General features: G+C 38.2%; 1 protein-coding gene across 1 annotated transcript in view; it reads left to right on the top strand.

The window, feature by feature from the left end:
* The window catches only part of FRMPD4 (FERM and PDZ domain containing 4), a 746,498-nt gene that overhangs the window by 552,530 nt on the left and 172,510 nt on the right, over nucleotides 1-21,458 (top strand). Inside the window, 2 exon segments of the mRNA XM_021007485.2 lie at nucleotides 15,442-15,602; nucleotides 19,618-19,720. Of these exon segments, the coding sequence (XP_020863144.2) occupies nucleotides 15,442-15,602; nucleotides 19,618-19,720 (264 nt within the window).

The following is a 21,458-nucleotide window of genomic DNA, read 5'->3' as shown; positions in this document are numbered from 1 at the left end:
AATCCAAAAGAAGAGGAGGACAGAGAACATCCTGGACTTTATAATGACACCCTCTTGGGCACGTGTCACTTCTAGTCTCCAAATCTGGTCTTATTTGTTTTTCTTAGCTAGTAGAGGATCAGTCAAGAGAGTATAGGGCCTTGTTAATGATTCACCTGGTAAGTAACAAGGAACGTTTCCCTCCTGTCGTATAGCTATCCCACCGCAAGAGATAAGAGAATTCCAAATCTTTACTCCATTTTCCTTTGCTGTGAACTTTCACTTACCTTTTTTGGTCTTTCGCTCATGCTAAAAACATTCTGTCCACATCCTTTTGACATTCTCAAATGTTCATGTTTTCTATGATGTTCCTATCAAAGGGCAGCTGGTGGTACACTGGATTGAGGGCCAGCATCATGGAGTCAGGAAAAATCATCCTTCTAAGTTCAAATCTGGCCTCAGACACTCACTAGCTGTGTGACCCTAGGCAAGTCACTTTGCCCTGTTTGCCTCAGTTTCCTCATCTGTAAAATGAGTTGGAGAAGAAAATGGCAAATCACTCCAGTATCTTTGCCAAAAAAACCCCAACAAATCCTCAAATGGATATGAATATATATGTATAGCCTCTATCAGACTGCATGCCTTCAGGGCAGCTAGGTGGCTCAGTGGATAGATCACTGGCTGAAGTCAGGAGGACCTGAGTTCAAATCCAGCCTCAGACCAAAACACTTGATGCTTACTAGCTGTGTGACCCTGGGCAAGTTACTTAATCCCCAACTGCCTAAAAAGAAAAAAAAAGCCATCAACAACAAACAGACTGCATGCCTTCTTGGGGAGGGGGAGAAAATTTAGAACTTGTTACTCCAAAAAGAAAAAAAGAAAAGAAAAAGAAAACCCCAGATGAGGTCATGAAGAACAGGAAAAGACTAAAAAACAACTGAATAACAACAATTTCCAAAGCCTAAGCAATAAACCGTTTTTTGCCCGCCTGCCTCGCTTTGCAATGGACTTTTCCTCATGCTTGTTACTGTTAGCCTTCTTCATCCATTTCTTGTCAGATAGTTATTTTATATACCCTTGACAGTATGAAGCAGACCTGATTAGCTTAACAAAACTATTTTCCCTATATGGACAAGAGTAGATGTGTAAAATCTGATCTTTTCTCTTCCCAGATTGCAAATTTACACTGGGGTGATAAATAGAAAAGAGGTATTTTATCTGAAGAGGAAAGACCCTAACACCAGATGTGTTATAGTCTGCGTGTGGAGGGCTTTGTGGAAGATGAAGGATACCATCTGGTTTATAGTATATCATAGAGAAGTTCTGGGCTGTTTCTGTACACTACACACTCAAGGTTAGCAGCACTGTAGAGATCCCTGTGTGTTTTAAACGTCTGTGCCACAGAAAACATTCTAGATTCCCTGGGCTTTACAAAATATTGTGTAGGCCTCCAGGGCTGCTTAAATCGTCCTTAATGTTAAAACAAAAAACAAAACTCCAGTAGGATATGAGAATTGTGCCTGAGAAATCATTTAATATAATCGGCATTCTTCCTATTCCACCATTCATTCATTCAACAAGCACTTATAAAGACCCTACTGTGTACTGATCACTGTGCTAGGTTCTGTGGATGCAAAGATAAAAACAACCCTTGAGGGGCAGCTAGGTGGTGCAGTAGATAGATCACCGGCCCTGCCCGTCAGAAGGACCTGAGTTCAAATGCAGCCTCAGACCAAACACTTGACACTTATTAGCTGTGTGACCCTGGGAAAGTCACTTAACCTCAATTGCCTAAAAAAAATAAAAATAAATAAATAAAGATAAAACAACCCTTGACCTCAAGAAGCTTATATTCTAACATATTTTTTGTTGTTCTTTAGTAAATTAGTCTCATCTGACTCTACATGACCCCATTTGGGGTTTTCTCGATACTAGAGTAACTTGCCATTTCCTTCTCCAATTCAGTTTACAAATGAGGTATACAAAGTTGAGTTCAAATCCAGCCTTAGAAGTTTACTATCTGTATGACCCTGGGCAAGTCATTTAACCCAATTCACCTCAGTTTCCTCATCTATAAAATGAGTTGGAGAAGGAAATGGCAAACCACTTCAGTGCGAAAAAAAAAATCCCATAAAATATGGAGTCACGAAGAATTAGTCTTGACTAAATATCTTAACAACAACAACAAAGTCAAAGAGTTCCTCTGGCCAAAAAATGCACCATCTGTGGGCCTTTCTTAATCTGTCTAAGCCCTGAGCTTGCAACACAGTGCTGTTGCCATAATCAAAGCCTTCACATCCTGAGAAGACCTGCCAGCATCTACAGTGCTCCATGAGCATGGCCTTCCAGAAACCAAGATCATTTTCACACCAGGAAGAGGCATCAGAGTAGGCCTTTAGTAGATGATGCCAATTAATCATATAAGAACAAAAATATTGGACCCACTGGGTTGCAAAAGAGGGGCATGCACCTCAAGTTTACTTAACTTCAGTCTGTTATTCAGTTATTTTTCAGTCGTGTCCAACTCTTTATAACCCCATTTGGGGTTTTCTTGGCAAACATACTGAAGTGGTTGGCCATTTCTTTCTCCAGTTCATTTTACAGATGAGGAAACTGAAGCAAGCAGGGTTAAGTGACTTGCCCAGGGTCACACAGCTAGGAAGTATCTGAGACTGGATTTGAACTCAGGAAGATGAGTCTTCTTGACTCCAGACCTGGAACTCTATCCTCTGCACCACCTAGCTGCCCAACTTCAGTTTAGTTAATAATAATTGGGCTTTTTAAATAAATTATATTGGTTGATCTTCACAACCATCCTGAGTAAGGGAGATTATACAAATATTATTTTCCTCCTTTTATAGATGAGGAAACTGAGGAACAGAGAAGTTAAGTGATCTTCTCTGGATAACACAGCTGGTTTGAGGCAAAGCTAGAATATAAACTACGGAATTTCTATTTTTAAATCTAGTCCTTTTCCATTTGGATCATAGATATAAAGCTGAAAGTGACTTTTTAAGTCATCTAATCCAACCCCCTCATTTTCAGATGGGGAAACTGAGGCTTGGAGAAATGCATACAAAATATCAGAGATGGGAATTTGAACCCAGGGTCTCAGACTCCAAAGCACAATACCATAATTGCCTCTGAACTTTAAGAATACAGATTTTTTTCAGGATGCACATGATAGAAAGATAGATAGAAAGACAGACAGATAGATAGATAGATAGATAGATAGATAGATAGATAGATAGATAGATAGATAGTGAACTTAGTGGGAAGAGTCAGCACAGCACCTAGAACATAATAGTTGCTTAATAAATGTTTATTGATTGATATGAAATTACAGGGCACTAGTAGAAAAAACAGCAAATCACATTCATGTAGCACTTCACGTTTACAAAAGGCTTGACAGATATTAACTCATTTGGTTTTCATAACAACCCTTTAAGGTAGGTAGTATGAGTTGCCTTGTGCCCATTTTACAGATGATGAAACTGAGGTTCAGAAAGGTTGGTGACTTGCCTAAGGGCTGATAGATAATTAGTAAGTGATAGAGCTAAAATCCAAATCCAGATCTTCTCACTGAAAGTGTTCTTTGCACTATGCCAGACTACCTCACTTAGTCACACCCAGCAAAATCATAATCTCTATCCATTCTTTCATTGCCATTCTCATCCAAAATATAATCATGAACCTGAACCACACCTAGTCACAACTGGTTATATCTAAAACAATATTAGTTACTAAAATGTATACAGCATCCTTAGGTTGAAAAACCTTCAATCCTCAGCAAAGTAGCACTATCACTTATCTACTTTACACATGAGGCAGCTGAGGATGAGAAAGGCTAAGAAGCCTCCCCAGGAACACACAACTGATAATCATCTAAGGCAAGATTTGAACCTGTGGATTCCTGACTCTGAGACCAAAGCTCTCCCACTGGTGCCAAGATCCATTTCTTTACAGACTAGAGACACAGAGCATGCTCACTGCCACCTCTCTGAGCACTAACCACCCAGACAGGGCCACCACCCCACTGCTCTTGTTTGCCCTCTGTGCCCAAGTTAATGGTTTCTAAAAGCAAGGCTCCCTTCACATACCTTTCAGCTCAGCACATATAACACTGAGGAGGTTGCTTATGCTAATAAGCCCATCCCAAGCCAGGAGCTCTTTTTTTAGGTCTCCTCACATGGTGAGCTGAATTAATTCTTCCTGATAGATTGAAGACACCAGTCTCCTATTCATGCTGAGCAAGAAGTGCTGGAGGGTTTCATTGAAAACCTTTTCTGCCTAGTATGCAGAGGTAGGCTGGCTATGAGCAGATGTCATTCCTTTTGGAATGAAACCTGTCAAAAGCAGGACACAGAAGCTGCTCGCTCTATTTTGTTGTACTCACTTTCCACCTCAGTTAATTTGCTTGTGTATTTTTCAATTCAGCAGATTCCCTGGCCTGTGTGAGTGTGTTGTTCAGGGACAAGCCGACTGGCAAATCGTCTATTGTATTCTCCTAACCTCAGCATCAGAGCTCAGTGAGGCATGTTTGGCAGGTACAAAGATGCTCCCTTTTCAGCTCATTAAAAACAGGATTCAAGCTTCTTTTAAAAAAAAAATTCAAATACAGTGGCAAAAAGTGCTTGGCTCACATAGAAAAAAAATTGTTTCCTTGGGAAAACTTTAGCGTGGTTACATTATCATTGAATGAGAGGCAAGGGTTGGTATTTTTAGATTCCCTGGAAAAGCAGGTTTCTGAAATAAAACCTACTGATAAGGAAAATAATAATGTAACAAGATATTTGTATGAAAGGTGAAGAAAGCCAAAGAGGCGTTATTAAGGTGAAGAGCAATTGAAAAGGAGGCTCTGCCAACAACTAGCTGTGTGACCTAACTTAAATCACTTGATCCCTCTGGGCCTCAGTTTCCTTAATTGCAAAATGAAGTAATTGGACTAGATCAGAGTTTCCTAACCTGGGATTCACATATCCCCAAGTTGTCTGTGGATAGATTTCAGGGGCTCCATGAATTTCTTTTGTTAATATTTTGATAACTGTATTTCAATATAATCGATCTCCTTTGTACACCTAATGTATCTTATTTTGGGCATTAAAAACATTATTCTGATACAGAGCCCTTAGGCTCCACCAGATTGCAGACGTGTTCTGGCCCGTGTGTGCTCGCGCACACACACACACACACACACATTAAGACTGCCTAGACTACTCAATGCTTTCCTTCTAAAGGGGTAGAGGAAAAGCTAGAGAGAGGCAGAGAAATCAAAACACACACACAAAAAAATACATGTTAAAAAAAATCACTGTACTACATGATCCCTACCAAAGAATCCTTTTCCGTACCAAAGTCCGATGTTTCCATGAGAAACAGTATATCGAACTTTGTGGTTCTCTTTTTGACACACGGAATCATATATTAAGGCTCAAGAGTCGCACAAATAGCAAGAGAGTAAAGAAATGGTTCTGAACCCAGGTCCTCTGAATTCAGACACAACACAGTTTCGACTGCAGCATGCTGCCTCTTTAATGAAGGAAAGGCACTCCTATCTTTAACTTCTAAGGACTCAATTTTTCATTCTCATCTTTGCCAGTCTCTCTTGGTGACAGGAAGTTAGCCACTGAGAGAGACATGAATATGTATGGCTTGAATGTCATTGACTCCTGGGTAATGTTGTAAATAATCTTCTTGTAAAGTGTTCCTATGCCTCCCAAAGTTCACGTAAGACCCCTGAGGGCAAGGGTAAGGCCCTTGTGTTTGTATTCCTAGTGCTTTTTATTTGGTTGTTTTTTCAGTCATGTCTGACTCTTTGAGAACCCATTTGGAGTTTTCTTGGCAAAGATACTGGAGTGGTTTGCCGTTTCTTTGTTATTTTAAAGATAAGGAAACTGAGGCAAACAGCGTTAAGTTATTTGCCCAGGATCACAAAGCTGCTAAGTGTCTGAGGCCAGATTTGAACTCAGGAAGATGAGTCTTCCTGATTTCAGGCCCAGCACTCTATCTATTGAGCCAGCTAGCTGTCCCATTCCAAGTGCTTGATATATAATAAGCACCAAATAACTGTTTACTTGCTTTGACAAATGCACAATTGCAGGGTTTCGTGGGACTTAGAGAGCTAGATCTCCCAATCTAACTCCCTCATTTCATTGGAGAGAAACTCCTAGGTTCAGAGAGCCTAGGTCTTATTTTTATTTATCTTTTCATTTTATTTTAGCTTATATCTTATTCTTTTCTTTATTTTATCTTATTAGTTTTACCATAGTCTCACAAGTAGTAAGTAACAGAGAAAAGCTAGAGTAAATGGTAAATAGCAAAATCTTCATTTTGGGGAACGGAATTGGATTTGGGAGATATCTGTGCACACTTGAGGGGATGTGTGAAATCACTGAATTTTAAGTTTTTGGGAGAATATACCCCCTGATGTCCCTTCTATGACTAGAACTATAATGCTATTATTCTTTGAACTCAATTACATTTTCTTTTTCTACAGACTGCATTCCCATCTGCACCATGTGGACATTCATTTTTCCCCAAGTATAATGAAAGAATGTACCTAACGGCAGAAAGTTCATTAAATTTGTGTTATTGTGACCGAAATAACCAAGGTACAACAAAAGAGAGAAAGGGCTATTAGAACTCCAGCAGCATTCACTGACAATCTTAGTATCTTGCAATTTGCTCATTTATCATTGCTATTATTATTTTAGACCCTTTCACTTTTTATACAAATGAGTATACATTTACCTTTATTAGTATTGTCCTTATATTTATTTCCTACTTCAAAAGATGTGGATTCCTTAATGTGGGTACCCCCTTCACCCATAACTTTCGTACACCTTTTCACGTAGTTTCATATACTTCCTTTACCATCACCAGTGACCAAGACTGGTCCTTGGCTATAGTGGCTCGCAGAACCCATGTCCAACCTCTTTCCAGATTGTTCAGAGTTGCCAGACCTTCCATATCTGCATAGCCTTAGAGAATCCTGGGTTACCTTAGTCACCACGAAGAACTAGATTAGGATTTTGATGGAACCTGGCTACTTGAGGTCATAAGGATTTCCTGATCAGGGTTCCAGGATGTAATCCATGATTTCCAAAATGTAGGAGGGGGAGGAAAAGTCATATTATGAATAAATATATTCCTACTATGGTTTGCATGGATTTGAGGGGGGAAACTCATGAATTTCATAGTTTAAAGCCCTTAGAAATCTATCAGAAAGTATCTCAAAGATTCTGCAAAATTTTCATGCAACTCAGAATCTCCAAAAATAGAGTTTGTCATAAAATTTCTTAACCTAGATGAGACCTTAGACTTCATCTTATCCAACCACCTCATTTTATAGGTGAGGAAAGTGAGCCAGTGAAAGTAAAGGATTTGCCTAAGATCATAAAGGTAGCTGGTGGCAGAACCCACTTAGGAAGCTGTATTTGCTTCTTTTTCTTTCACTACTGTTGCTGTTGTCTTCCCACTACACCATTGTGCATTTCTCATGGATGTAAATAGTATTAGAAAAGAAGGCAAAGGTTTATTTTCTCAAAGATTTGTGCTTTTCTCTTTTATTCAATGTAGAACAGGGTTAGCTTTACAGATTGTTTCACAGAATTATAATTTCAGTGGAGGTGACCAGGGCTTTGGCCGCAAGGCACCAAATTTAGAGGCTATGAATGGTAACCACAGTTCTTCAGCATGCTGGGAAGAACTATTCTTCATCCTTCCTTGCCCTGTTGCATCAAGGTGGCTTCTTTAGCAATGTCCCACACCTATACCAGAACAGTCTGCAGAACAGGCACAGAGCTAACCCTTTCCACCTTTCCTTTAACATCTTTAGACATCTTTCAGGAATTTACCCCAGGTGCAAAAATTCCTATTTAAAACTCTGCTCCTCAGCATGGAGAGCTAACAATTGCCTAAAACTCTCCTCTCCTAAAGCAATTGTACACTGTTTCAAGTTTCTTTTTGTAAACCCCTGAACCCTGCACAACACCTAGGCAGAGCAGATGCTTAAAAAATGCTAATTGGTTGATTAAGCTCAGCACCAATTTCACACAAAGTCAATTTCTGATCATCTACATGGTATGATTTCAGGGCTTCTGGAAAGGCTCCCTGCCCTAAAATATTTCTCCTATCCATAGTAAATGAAATTCTACCATTAAAGATTCATGCCTTTAGATTCTCTTCCCTGCTCCTATTTTAAAATTCAAACACACCTGGAGAGGGTAACACAATCTAATTCACACTGAAGTATTAATGACTTATCAGTTCCTCTAACAGAAGAAAGGCAGGCAGAGAGAAGGGCAGACCATTGAATGTTTAAGAAGGGTATGAGGAATGGGGAAGAAAGAGGTAGGAAGAAAAATATTAGGGAGGAGGGATCCGAAGACAAGCATGTATTATTACTGTGATTGGATACCATTACCATACCCAACAGGCTACTCACCCTATTTGTAGGAAAGAAATCAAGATTTTCCATCTTTTTTTTCCTGTTTTTGACTTCAAGGAGGTATTATTTCAATTCAATAAATACTAATTAGGCATCCTGTCTCTGTTCCTTTACCCAAACTGTCCTCCATGCCTGAAATATAGTCTTTCCTAAGCTCCAGCTGTTAGAATCCTTAGCCTTGGTCAAGGCTTAGCTTAGGTGCCACCTCCTACAAGCCACTTTTCCGCATCTACCTAAAGAATTAATTCACTGTCAGGACACCAATGATGTCATGCTTCCCTTCATCATGAAGACAGGATTTCACCATCTCTCTCCTTCATCCCACAAGGAAGCATAAGGGCCATACCTTCTATCATAAGGGAGAGAAACCCATAAGTCTATCTAGTTTAGATCCTTTCCTAAAAAAGAGTATTTTCCCAGCTTCGGTTGACTACCACTTCAAGGCAAAAGGACTTTGTCATTTTTTTCTTTAAATGGTTGCTCCTTTTGTGACAATGATCCTTTCTGGGGGAAAACAAAGGCTAGAGGTGGTTGATATAGAATCATCCCAGTTCCCTGTGTAGCCACTGGTCCAGCCTCAGGTATCCACACAAACCATCTTGGGCGTCTTTCAGGACTGCATGGTTTAAGTGACATTTGGGAACCATACCCCCCCCCCCCACCAGTCCTGTTACCTAAAGCTGTCATCCATACTAGCATTGTATCATAGCCCACTCACTGTCTCTTGGAGGGGAAAAGAACCTGATTTAGTTTTAGCTCTTTCTGGTTCACTAAAAACTCCTGACACTAAGACTTACACATAAATGATTCTCCCTCACAACATGAGAGAATTTTTTTTTGCTTGTCAGGATTTTCTAACTTTAGCTGGGTAAAAAGAAAAATGCAAGGTGAAGTGTTTGAGTTGATACCTCGCTCTTATCAATTGTACACAAGGGGAGTCTTCTGACAGCTCCTATACTATCCCCACCCAAATCTCCCACCACCTCTTTTTTTTTTATTGCATTTGAACCATATGCTTGGCCAGATGGCATACCCACATCTTCTAGGAAATTATAAAATGACCTTCTTTAAAAGATTTTCTCATTGGAAAAGATTAGAGAGAAAAAAATTGAATTAACTCTGGGGCTGTAGTAATCATTTTGGCTTTGATTTCATTGAGCAGAGTTCTCATTTTCAAGCTGGTCTCTTAGTCCAGGACATAAAAGATGAGCCGCTTTGGTTAATACAGATTTTCTTTGTTAAAAAAAAAGTATCAAACTTGAAGTCAAGATGCCTAGGTTGTAGTTCTGCATTCCACAACAGTCCATGTGACCTCGGGCAGATTACAGACTCATAAGATTATAGCTGTAGAGATAGAAAGGACTTTAGATCTTATCAAATACAACTCTATTTTACAAATTGAGGAAACTGAGGCCAAGAGAGATCAAGTGACTTGCCCAAAGTCACACAGTTAGCAAATGGCAGAGCCAGGGTTAGAATCATGGGTGGGGTAGATCCAGTTCAAACTGGCTGGGAGAGCTGATTGTTAAATGTTCAGTGTGAACATTTACACCTTGGAAATTGGCAATTGCTACAAATGAGGTCTGATTTATCATTGTTGATTGTCCAAACTTAAGAAACTGATGGAGAAAATGCTAATGTTAATGAAATGGTAAATGTAAATGAAAGTGTTAATAATCCAAATTAAAAGGACAGCTAGGTGGCACAGTGAATAGAGTTCTGGCCCTGAAGTCAGGAGGACCTGAGTTCAAATCCGGCCTCAGATCAAACACTTGACAGACTTACTAGCTGTGTGACTCTGGGCAAGTCACTTAACCCCAATTGCCTTTAAAAAAATGCAAATTAAACTTAGAAGTATGTGTGTAGTTATACTTCTTTTTCTTTTTTTTTTTCCCAAAGAGCTAGCTGTTAAACTTTTACCATCAATCCTTGATTGCAACTCAGGTTCTCCTAACTCAAATCTATGTGACTTTCCACTGTACCACATTTTCCCTTAAATTATTAGAACTTAAAGAGAATATAGAGGTTACTTAATCCAACACCTTCATTTGGCAAATTAGGAAAATGAGACACATGAAGACAAAGTGACTTTTCCATGCTATTCAGGCACTTAACCGGTTTGAGCCTTATATTCCTCTTCTATAAAAATGACAATTACATTAACTTTGATTATCACTCAAGATCACTGCAGAAATCAAATAATGTAATAACTTCAAAAGCCTTTGAAGACCATGCTACCCACATGTAAAAAATTGTGTTTTATACTGTTACATTGGATCTATGACTATTGAACCAATTTGTAAAAACTTAGTTGACATTTTTCTAGGAAGGTAAATTCCACTTCACTAAGAGACCCTCAAAAATAGCATCAAATAAGGTCAAATGAGATAATATTTGTAAAGTGCTTAGTACAGTGCCTGGCACATGGTAAGAGCTATATAAATGCTTCTCCCCTTCCCACTCCCCATATCAGAATACTCTAATGACATCATACTGACTTGCAGGATTTCAATTTCTTTTTTTTTTCATTTTTAAGTGATTAGTATTTATTATTTGCTATCATTTAATAATTATGATAACATTAATAATAATAACAGTGATGTAACAACAACAATTTATAAACTGGATGAACCTCTTTTTTATATACATGTACAATCATGTCAAACATATATCACCATTAGTAATGTTGCGAAGGAAGAATCAGAATAAAAAAGAAAAACCATGAGAAAGGAAAAAAACCAATGTAATGGAAATTATATGAAAATTTCACACAATGAAAATACTGTGCTTTGATCTGCATTCAGATTTCACAGTTCTTTTTCTGGATGTGGATAACATTTTCTATCGCGAGTCTTTTGGAATTATCTTGGATCATTGTATTGCTGAGAAGAGCTAGGTCAATCATAGTTGACCATCACACAATGTTGCTGTTACTATATACAGTGTTCTCCTGGTTCTGCTCACTTCACTTAGCATCAGTTCATGTAAGTGTTTCCAGGTATTTCTGAAATCCACTTGTCCATCATTTCTCATAGCACAACAGCATTCTATTACATTCATATACCACAGCATGTTCAGCCATTCCCCCAATTGATGGGCATCCCCTCAACTTCCAATTCTTTGCTACCACTAAAAGGGTTGCTACAAATATTTTTTGTACATATGGGTCATTTTCCATTTTTTATGATCTCTTTTGGATACAGACTTAGTAGTAGTATTGCTGGATCAAGGGGTATGCACAGTTTTATAGCCATTTGAACATAGTTCCAAATTGCTCTCTAGAGTGGTTGGCTCAGTTCATAAGTCCACCAACAATACATTAATGTCCCAATTTTCCCATTTCTTCTCTAACATTTATCATTTTCCTTTTCTGTCATATTAGCCAATCTGATAGGTGTGAGGTGGTATCCAAGAACTCTTCTAATTTGCATTTCTCTAATCAATAGTAATTTAGAGCATTTTTTTCATATGACTATAGATAGTTTTAATTTCTTTATCTGAAAACTGCCTGTTCATACAGGATTTCAATTTAGCCAAAGCCTGAGGTCAAAATTTTAGGTAGCCAGCTTTCAGAGACCTTTGAGAATTTCCTTTGTGGTTAGAAAATGTGTAGCCTTTCTTTTTGTTGTACACATAATTCTGTTTGGTGTTTTCCACATTCAAAATGTACCCTCAAAAGTATGAAACAAATAAGGATTTTTTTAATGGTATGGGGTAGGGGTGGGGAACTTGAATCCTCAAGTCCACATGTGGCCCTCCAGGTCCTTAAATGTGGCTCTTTGACTGTATCCAAACTTCGGTCAAAAGGCCACATCCAAAGACCTAGAAGGCCACATGTGGCCTCAAGGATGCAGGTTCCCCACCCCCAGATGGGGGAAAAGGGAAGTATAGGGGTAAAAACTGAAATGAGGAATAGGGAGGGAAAGAAACTTATGAAGGGAAAATATAGCTTTTTTGTAAATAACCACTAAGCTAAAAAAAAAACTTTTGGATGTTCTTATGATACCTGTGATCATTATTTGGAATAATAAAATGATCCAACCCTAGAGTCTGTTTGGGATAGATTAAACTTTGATATTAGATGAATGAATAAGGAAAAGGATCAGAATGAAAGAGAATGGAGTATGAAAGGACATGTATTATGGATCCATTTACATGCATTCATAAACAACTTACAATTTGGACAAATTGGTCACTAATTACATCCATATTCAAACTCTGGGCTCATTGGCTTCTGATTTCTCTCTTTTCCTGTGAGAATATGAGTGGGGGATCAAAATGGTGCTACAGTTAATCCTCAACTTTCGAGTGGGTAATATTCCCAGAAAATAGCACAAAAGTCAAAAGCATGGATGTTGGTACATTGAATTTATGGGAAATAGGAGATTAAGTTCCCTAGACCACCAAAAACTATAATGCCTTGCAGATATTGCTGAAAATACACTTTTCTGCATATGATCATTTGTAACAAAATATTCCTTCTGATAACATAAACTTTTCCTAACACAGTAACTATGAAATAACCCATAATATGCAAGACACAAAATAAAATTGATAACATGCAAAACATTTTTCTCACTAGTAATTCTCTAGAATTCTGTGACCTTTTGTGCTAACATCTCAGTAAAAAAGATACAGTATTTCAGAAAATATTCACTTTTCACAATACACGAAATCTATAGTACCATAAATACTGTATAGCAAATACAAGTCTTAAAACTAACATTTTTAATCTGACTCTTACCTTCCATTGTATCAGATGAGATGTATACTGTATACTGTACTGGTGTAAACCACTCTACCTTGGCTGCCCTCTGAAAACCAAGGGAGAGGTTTCTGGGACTTTAGTCACTGCTGTCAGAAGATGGTATAACTGGTGAGGTCTTGACATCACCTTAGAGCCACAAAGGAAATTCTCAAAGGTCTCTGAAAGCTGGCTACCTAAAATTTTGACCTCAGGCTTTGGCTAAATTGAAATCCTGTATGAACAGGCAGTTTTCAGATAAAGAAATTAAAACTATCTATAGTCATATGAAAAAATGCTCTAAATTACTATTGATTAGAGAAATGCAAATTAGAACAATTCTTAGATACCACCTCACACCTATCAGATTGGCTAATATGACAGAAAAGGAAAATGATAAATGTTAGAGAAGAAATGGGAAAATTGGGACATTAACATATTTTTGGACTTATGAACTGAGCCAACCATTCTGGAGAGCAATTTGGAACTATGTTCAAATGGCTATAAAACTGTGCTTGTAGGGCATAATTGTAACACAAAACTTGAGTTTTAAAGGCAGACAATGAATATATGCAACAAATGGACAGGAAGCTCTTGAAAATGATAGGGTGATTAAGACCAGTAAGAGCCTAGTGAGATTCAAGCCACTCCACAAATCTGATATATCAGATCTCTTATTTTTTTCTCTGCTACACTTAGCCACAAATGTATACACTTGCCAACAGGAAAGTGAAAATGAGATCACTAATAAAATCACACGAATGCTTGAAATCTGGAAAGTTAAATGCCTGAATGTTGAGAATTGACTGTATTTAGAAAACATGTCTGTCAGGGCTCACCATTAATTATCCCAAGATTCTTATTCTGAGCATAGAAGACTGGCACTAAGAGCCATGGTCACCACTGAACTCAATTCTCACTAATTAACACTGCACACAGATTGGACCCAAACATTTATAATCAGATGACCTTTCTTCCTCCTGGGTACCCCCTAGGATTCTGCAGCTGCTTGGGCTGTGCACAATAACTGATCCATACTTTGTTTTCTCTCACTCACATCTTGTATTATTTCATTCCCTCATCAACCATTGTTGTTTGTGAATGTTTGACCAGAAGGGCTCACTGCCAGCTTCTTAATGCTGTGATGAATTCTGATATTGTGATGGCCTGGGATTATGTTGTTTGTGTTTCATTCAAAATGAAAACATGATAACAGCAAAAAAAAAAAAAAATCTTCATAGTGCCATAGCTTTCATTAGAATGCAGGTCGATTCACAGGTACCCTATGCACACATTGTACCACAGACAATCTCAAACGGATTAGTCTTGTTCTCCTCCACCAGTCCTATTATGAGTTCAACTTCATTTTTCTGCAGTGATCATATTTGGCTTGTTAGAGATGCTGAACTCTGAGAAAAATAAGCCTCCCACGGTGTGAGATAGAATAGTCTAAACTGTATTGTGTATGTCGGTACAGAAAAGAATGTTAGAAAGGTAAGAGATATGAAGCCATTTAGACCCACAGAGGTAAAATGATTTTCCCAAGATCACAAAGCTAGTCATTGTGGCAGATCTTCTCACAGAGTAGAGAAAGGTACTTTCTTGTGTTTACCAATTTAATTCTATGTGGTACGTACGTACACATGAAGTGGGTTTTAGTGGACATGCAATGATTTGCAGTCCACCTTTCTTTTTTGTTCTGTAGCAAATGAAGAGCAGACTCTACAGGAAAACTGAGCAGTTAGACCAAGCTGGGTAAATAGAATTGCAAAACCACTTTGTAACTGAAAAGCGCTGTAGCAATACGGGGCGTAGGGACTAGGCCAGGAATTTCATCATTCACCATTGACAATGCTGTCAAACTCAAGTAGAAACTATGGACCACTAAACCAGACATAAGAATTCCTGTAGACCTCATATTCATGTAGAAAGCTGCATATTAACATTATCTATGTCCTATGTATTTTTACTTATTTTGTTAAATATTTCTCTGTTTCAATTTTTTTTTAATTTGGTGGGGGGAGAGGAGCACTTGGGAGCATTGAAGCCAGATGGCAGTGTGTTTGGCAACTTTTTATATTAATGCACCTCTGTATATTAATACAGATCAAGTCCTATTCAGCAACTTAGAGAATTGCCTAAAAGTGGAGCCACTTAAATGACTGGCTATGGTCACAGTCAATATGTGTCAGAAGTGGGATTTGGATCCAGCTATGCTAAGTTATTATTAGTAGTATTCATGATTCCTTTGTTCTGTGTTTGTCCACAGTCACATGACACAAGGGGTCACCTTTGAAGACCCTAGATTTGAAAGCTGCCAAATCATCCCTCCTGCTCCTCGACAAGTGGAGATGAGGAGGGATCCGGTGCTGGGATTTGGATTTGTGGCGGGGAGTGAAAAGCCAGTGGTTGTGCGCTCAGTAACACCAGGTAAGCTAACTTGCAGTCCTCCCTCCTGCTTCCTGCCCTTTCTAACCTTATCCAGGTATGAATTGTGGGTCTCCTCCTTGAGCCCACCTTAGGTGTGGCCAACAAAATAAATCTATTTATACTTTCAGCTAGAACTGGAATGGTTCTTAAAAGTTTCTTTAGAGGAAATTTCATTCAGCTGTACATTTTTTAAACATGAGATGATTGGCCATTTTGAATGACCATAGGCAAAACCGATTGGTGTTTCTTTAAGTGTGAATACATGATAAGAAAGACCTTCAAAGAATCATAGATCAAGAGTTAGAAGGGACCTTAGAGGCAATGTAGTCTGACTCCTTTATTTTATAGAAAAGTAAATTGGAGCCCATGTAGATTAAGTGACTTACCCACAGTCACACAAGTAATAAGTGGCAGAGGTTGGATTTGAACTGAGGTCCTCTGCTTCCAGTGTTCTTCCCACCATACCACAATGCTTCCCAAATAGGTGTGGGCGGGGGAAAGGGGCGGGAGAAGGCCTAGGTTATTATTGATGGAAGAATTTACAGATGATGAAAATACTTCTACCATTTTTCATCTATTAATGAAATTCTTTATCCATATTTCTCTGCTTGACTCCTACACACACACACACACACACACACACACACACACACACACCACACACACACACACTTCCTTTATGTACTATTTATTTTTTAATTAGAGTCTTTGACATTGTCCTTAAGGCATTTTTAGTTCTCTTCACAGTTCTGGAGCTGTACCATTTAGAGTTTGTGGCTCCAAGAAAAAAAAAAAAAACATGAAGGCTCATGTCAAATTCCTGATCCAGAAGGATCAAATGTTGTGTTTTTCACAAATTTCACCAAAAGCAATTAAAGTAAACTCAAATTAATCAGTGACTGCCAAGGGTCAAAGTCCTCACTCATCTTATGTCATTTTCAAGATTCTTATGTCTTTCAGTACAGCATCTATTTCTCCTTAACTGTAGTATTAGAAAAATTGGTTCTTCCCTCATCTTCACGTTTGGTTGACTGAAATGATTGATTTATTTTACTGTATTTGAAACATGCTAATATTGTTCATGGTGGTAGGGCATATATAATGAAAAGATATCTGGTCTTATAGCCAGGAGTATACCTACATTCACACATATGCATAAATACATATATACATGCATATATAGATAAACATACATATATATTTTAGCTTATTTAAAACAAAACTGTACTTGGTCTTTTGGGATACCATGCATTTGTGTGTGTGTATATATGTATGTAATATATAATAAATATATCACTCAACTTTCTGTGGGCCGTACAATCATTTAATGCTGAGTATTTCACAGTCCTTGGTCATTTGGCCATCATGAGTCCCTCAGAGTGGCAGTTTTGCTCTCTGCTTCTCTGTTTACATTTTATAGCATCATATAATAACATGCCCTCTCTTGCCCTGTTACCCATTCTCAAATTCAAAGTCACTAATGCTTGTGGATTGGGAGGTTTGAGGTGCTGAGAATAAAAATGAAAACAAGATGATTTCCATTAATTTTTATGCTTAAAAAGTTAGATTAAATGTGTTGCTGCCATGCAAGTGACAAGACATAGATTTTGCTTCTATGGAAGAGAACCTGGTCTGTTTAATGAAGGCAAAGAATGACTTCTTCCCTGAAGAGCTCCATTGGTTCATAATTTGGAAGGAACAAGGAACTGTGTGTGAAAAATTCATGTTTCAAATCCTTCAGCTATCAGCCTAGCAGCTTTCCTTAGGGAGGAGGTGGTTTGGGCTAATGATGGAATAGACAGTTTCACAATTGTATTTAGAAGTTGGTTGTTTGGGACTTGGTTTGTATTTTGCCGTAAAAACAATGTTATGTGTGTTGATTAGTTTCCCTGGACAGCCCTATTTAACTTGGAATTGTAACTGAAATATTGTCCCATTCTAGTAGTTCTATTGAACTTAATCATCACGTATAATAATGTTTCTATGGGAAAATGCATTGATCATTCTCTCCCCACCTTGCATCCCCCAAAACATATACCTCACCTCCCTGGTAGATCAACTGGGGGATTCTATCCTTCTCATCCCTAGCACTTTTTCTTGGATAACCACTGGTAATAGTTTCCATGGTCTGGGGTATCAGACAAAAGGGATGAGGCACTCAGTTTGATTCAAATCAGTAAGCACCTTTTATTTGCCAGACATTATAGTGGAAAACACCCACTGATCTCAAGGCACTCATTTATCTCATATCTCTTTTACCTACTATAAAACCTGATAAATACAAACTGAATTTAAAAAAAGATAAGTAACCTATAAGCTTGCCAGTTCTGCTAACCCAAGCTCTGCCAGGAGCTAGAAGGGGTCCCCATCTGTCCCTTAGGCCTGCTGTCATCACCCTAGACATGTATATATCAGGTACCAGTCACTGGATCACAGGCTCAGGACAGATCTTACGAGAGATAGCTTATCTCTAGGCATGCTTCCCACTTCCCTGCCTAGATCCCCAATTTCTCCTTCCTACTTTTTTTCTGGCTCTCTAGTCTCCCCTTTCTAGAAATATCTCTTGCCAAAAGGAAGGGCAGGGCAAACCCTGTAGTCCAAATCCAACCTTTGCTCAAGCCTCACTCCCCCAAAGACAAACTAAACTAGTGTGAGGATAGGAGAGGAGACCAGAATGAGAAGATAAGAAAAGCCACTTATTGGCATTTCTTTTCCACTCTTCCTCGTTGCCCCTCCTGATTCGATCACAGCAGATTCTCCAGCAGCAGGTGACATATTTGGAGGGAAGAGAGAGAAGCCTGGGCAGGTCCTAGGTAGAAGAGAACTCTGCCTCTATGCAGAAGAATAAGAAAAGGGAAGAGAGATTTCAACGTAACAGCTAAATTAAATAGAGTATCTTCCTAGGTTATCCTGGGTCTTGTTCGTATTTCAGCTTGAAATGCACGAATCTAGAGCTATGATTAGTATTCAAAATAGTCACTTCAGTGTGGTTAAATTCAAAGAACTGGTTATTTTGAAATAGGTAGTTAGCAACTGATCACTTACCAATTTGATTATCCTAATGGTTGCTTTCCCAAGTCAGTAAAATGAGCTCTACAAATGTTTTTATAAATCACTCCGTGAAGGTCAACAACACTTAAGTTTCAGTTTCAACTCTCCTGTGGATATAATAAGATTTTTCTCTCTCCACCCCCCAACCCCAAAAATTAAATATGGACTTCAGTTTATTCCACTCAGAGAGAGGAGTAATGAGAATATAAAATATAAAAATATAAAAAAAACAATATTGTTTAAAGGAAAAAGCACTAGCCTGGAAGTCAAGACACCTAAGTTTCAGGTCCATTTCTGCCACAACAAGCCATGTGACCTGGAGCATGTTATGCCTTCACTTCTCCAAATCCTCAGTTTTCCTATAAAAGGAGGAGGTTAAATTAGATGCTCTCTAATGTTCCATCCAGCTCAAAACATCTGTTTCTACTTTTATTGGCCATGTGCTGTGTGCCATGCCTAAAGACTTGTACATATTCATTGCTTTAAAAAAAATTAAAAATAACACCATTGACATTTGAAAGGAAAGACTTAGATTGTGTCTATATGGGACTAATATCTGGGTAAAAACTGAAATATTCAATCAAATGTCAAGTCCATCATATAATATCCAATACCTAGGCACATGGAAATAATATTCTACTTCCAACTGAATATTTTCTATTTTTACCAGATGTTTGGCTCAGACATATGTGGTTTTTACCATATGTAATAATAATAATAAAGACTTAGAAGTGAAGAAAGTATGCAGTTTTTTTTATCAGAAATGAACATTCAGAGGCTGAAGCATTGCCTGTTCACCTAGGGAGAAGCCCTTGGTTTCTAGAAGAAGTACCCTGATCTTTTTGCTATAGAAGATATCAGTTCTGCAGGAGAATTGTTTCCAGGTGCTGAGGCACAAGAGAAAAGGCTGTCAGTGTGTTAACAATGATCAGCTAACTGGTACTTAACTCTCATTTGTCTCCAGGTGGCCCCTCAGAAGGAAAACTTATCCCAGGGGATCAGATCGTAATGATTAATGATGAGCCGGTCAGCACCGCTCCGAGGGAGAGAGTCATTGACCTTGTCAGGTAGTTGATCCATCTGTGACTTTGTCCTGTAATGTACAAGCATTATTACGCTGCCCTGCCATAGAAATTGGCAGAGGAAGGTTTTTCTATGTTCTGCTTCAGGACTGAGAAACCAAAATAATACATTTGATTTTTAATGAATACCTAAACAAGTGCTGGTAAAATTGTCCATTATGCACCTTAATGGAGAGAAACCCAAGGTACTTTTTCCCCTTTGAGAAAGTATAGGTCTCAACTCATAGACTCTTCTATTTCTATTGCCAAATACAAATTGGTTGTTTTTCCTTCATATTTTTCCCCATGGAATATCAAAGTGCTCTCAGTTTATCATTAGATGTTAAAACACCTAACTTGTGAACTAAATTCAAGTAAAATGCGTAAGAATAACTATGTGTTTCTGTATACGTGTACATCTCTTTGGATACAAATGGATGCCAATTCATTCAATTCTTTTCACATCTGAGCAATCCATTACTGAATTATCAGAAAAGTAAGCAAGCCAAAAAAAACCACAGTGCATTCAAATGTGCTTAATTTATTTGTGTAGACATCTTGAAAGTGACTTCATTATTTCATGTGCCTGACAAAATACCAGAGCATATCATTTGTATTTTTTACGTAAGTAGTAAAACATTGATAGGACACACCCTCTTAGGAGTACATTGGTATTAAACTCTGGCTGAGAATTAAAGCAAGCAAATGAAAAACAAAATAGCTTATTGAGAACTCTACCTTCTATTTTCTACTCTAGTTCCTACTTTCTAGTTGCAGTAACAATAAATTACAGAAATGTATTGAGAGGCCATGTGGTATGGTGGGATAAACACCAGCCCTAGAATCAGGGTCCAAATCCCAGACCTGTGAGATCTTGGTCAAATTACTCTCAGGACCTCAGTTTCCTCAACTGTAATATAAGAGAAAGAGTGATGGACTAGCTGTACTCTAAGAACCCTTCCAGCTCCCATTCTGTGATCTTATGTGCTGTGGTAATCAACCAACAAGCATTTTATTGTCTACTATGCTCCTGGTACCATTCTAGGTACTGGTGATGTCAAGATAAAAATGAAACCATCCTTGCCTTGTAGGAGCCTATGATGAATGTTCTATATTCATTTTTGAATAGCATATAGACTGAAATTTTCTAATCATGACTGAAATGAAAACTAAAAGGGCAGAAGAATTGTAAATAGAGTTGTCGGTCACTAATATTTGGAATCTAATGCTTTCTATCAATTAAAATAGAGATATTTATGTTAGCCCTCTGTCTTGTGTTCTTGTCATGGCCTCCCTCTACCAGATCCCATAAAGAAGTGGAAGTCATAGAGTAATGTAAAGATAAAGGTTTCAAAGCAGCATCTTAGAAATTTTGTTCTCCCATATGACTTGGTTTGGGCATGGCAAAGGGAATACTCTGTACTGACAGCCAAACTCAATTGCCCAGTAGCCACATGAGAATTCTTATACCTTCTTTCTCTGTGGTTTATGCAGGTGTGCTCCTATCATGCCTCTCCCCTTATCATCCTTCCAAACTCCTCTCCTCCCTTCCCAGAAGAACATCTGATAACAGATGCTCTCTACTACATCTGTGAATTAAACTGTAAGGTTACTATGGTGCATTCTTCCATTATCTCCCTTCTCTCTGGATTCTAACTTGCTTTTTTTTTCTCTTAGAAGTAGCTATAATTCTTCATTATTGTGCTTTTCTTCTTCCCATAGCTTCCCAACTCCAGTCAGTTTT

This window comes from Phascolarctos cinereus, unplaced genomic scaffold (assembly GCF_003287225.1).
Source record: "Phascolarctos cinereus isolate Bilbo 61053 unplaced genomic scaffold, phaCin_HiC Scaffold_726;HRSCAF=1367, whole genome shotgun sequence".
NCBI lineage: Eukaryota > Metazoa > Chordata > Mammalia > Diprotodontia > Phascolarctidae > Phascolarctos > Phascolarctos cinereus.
The sequence above is the reverse complement of the archived record's forward strand: the minus strand, read 5'-3'. Positions and strand labels throughout refer to the sequence as shown.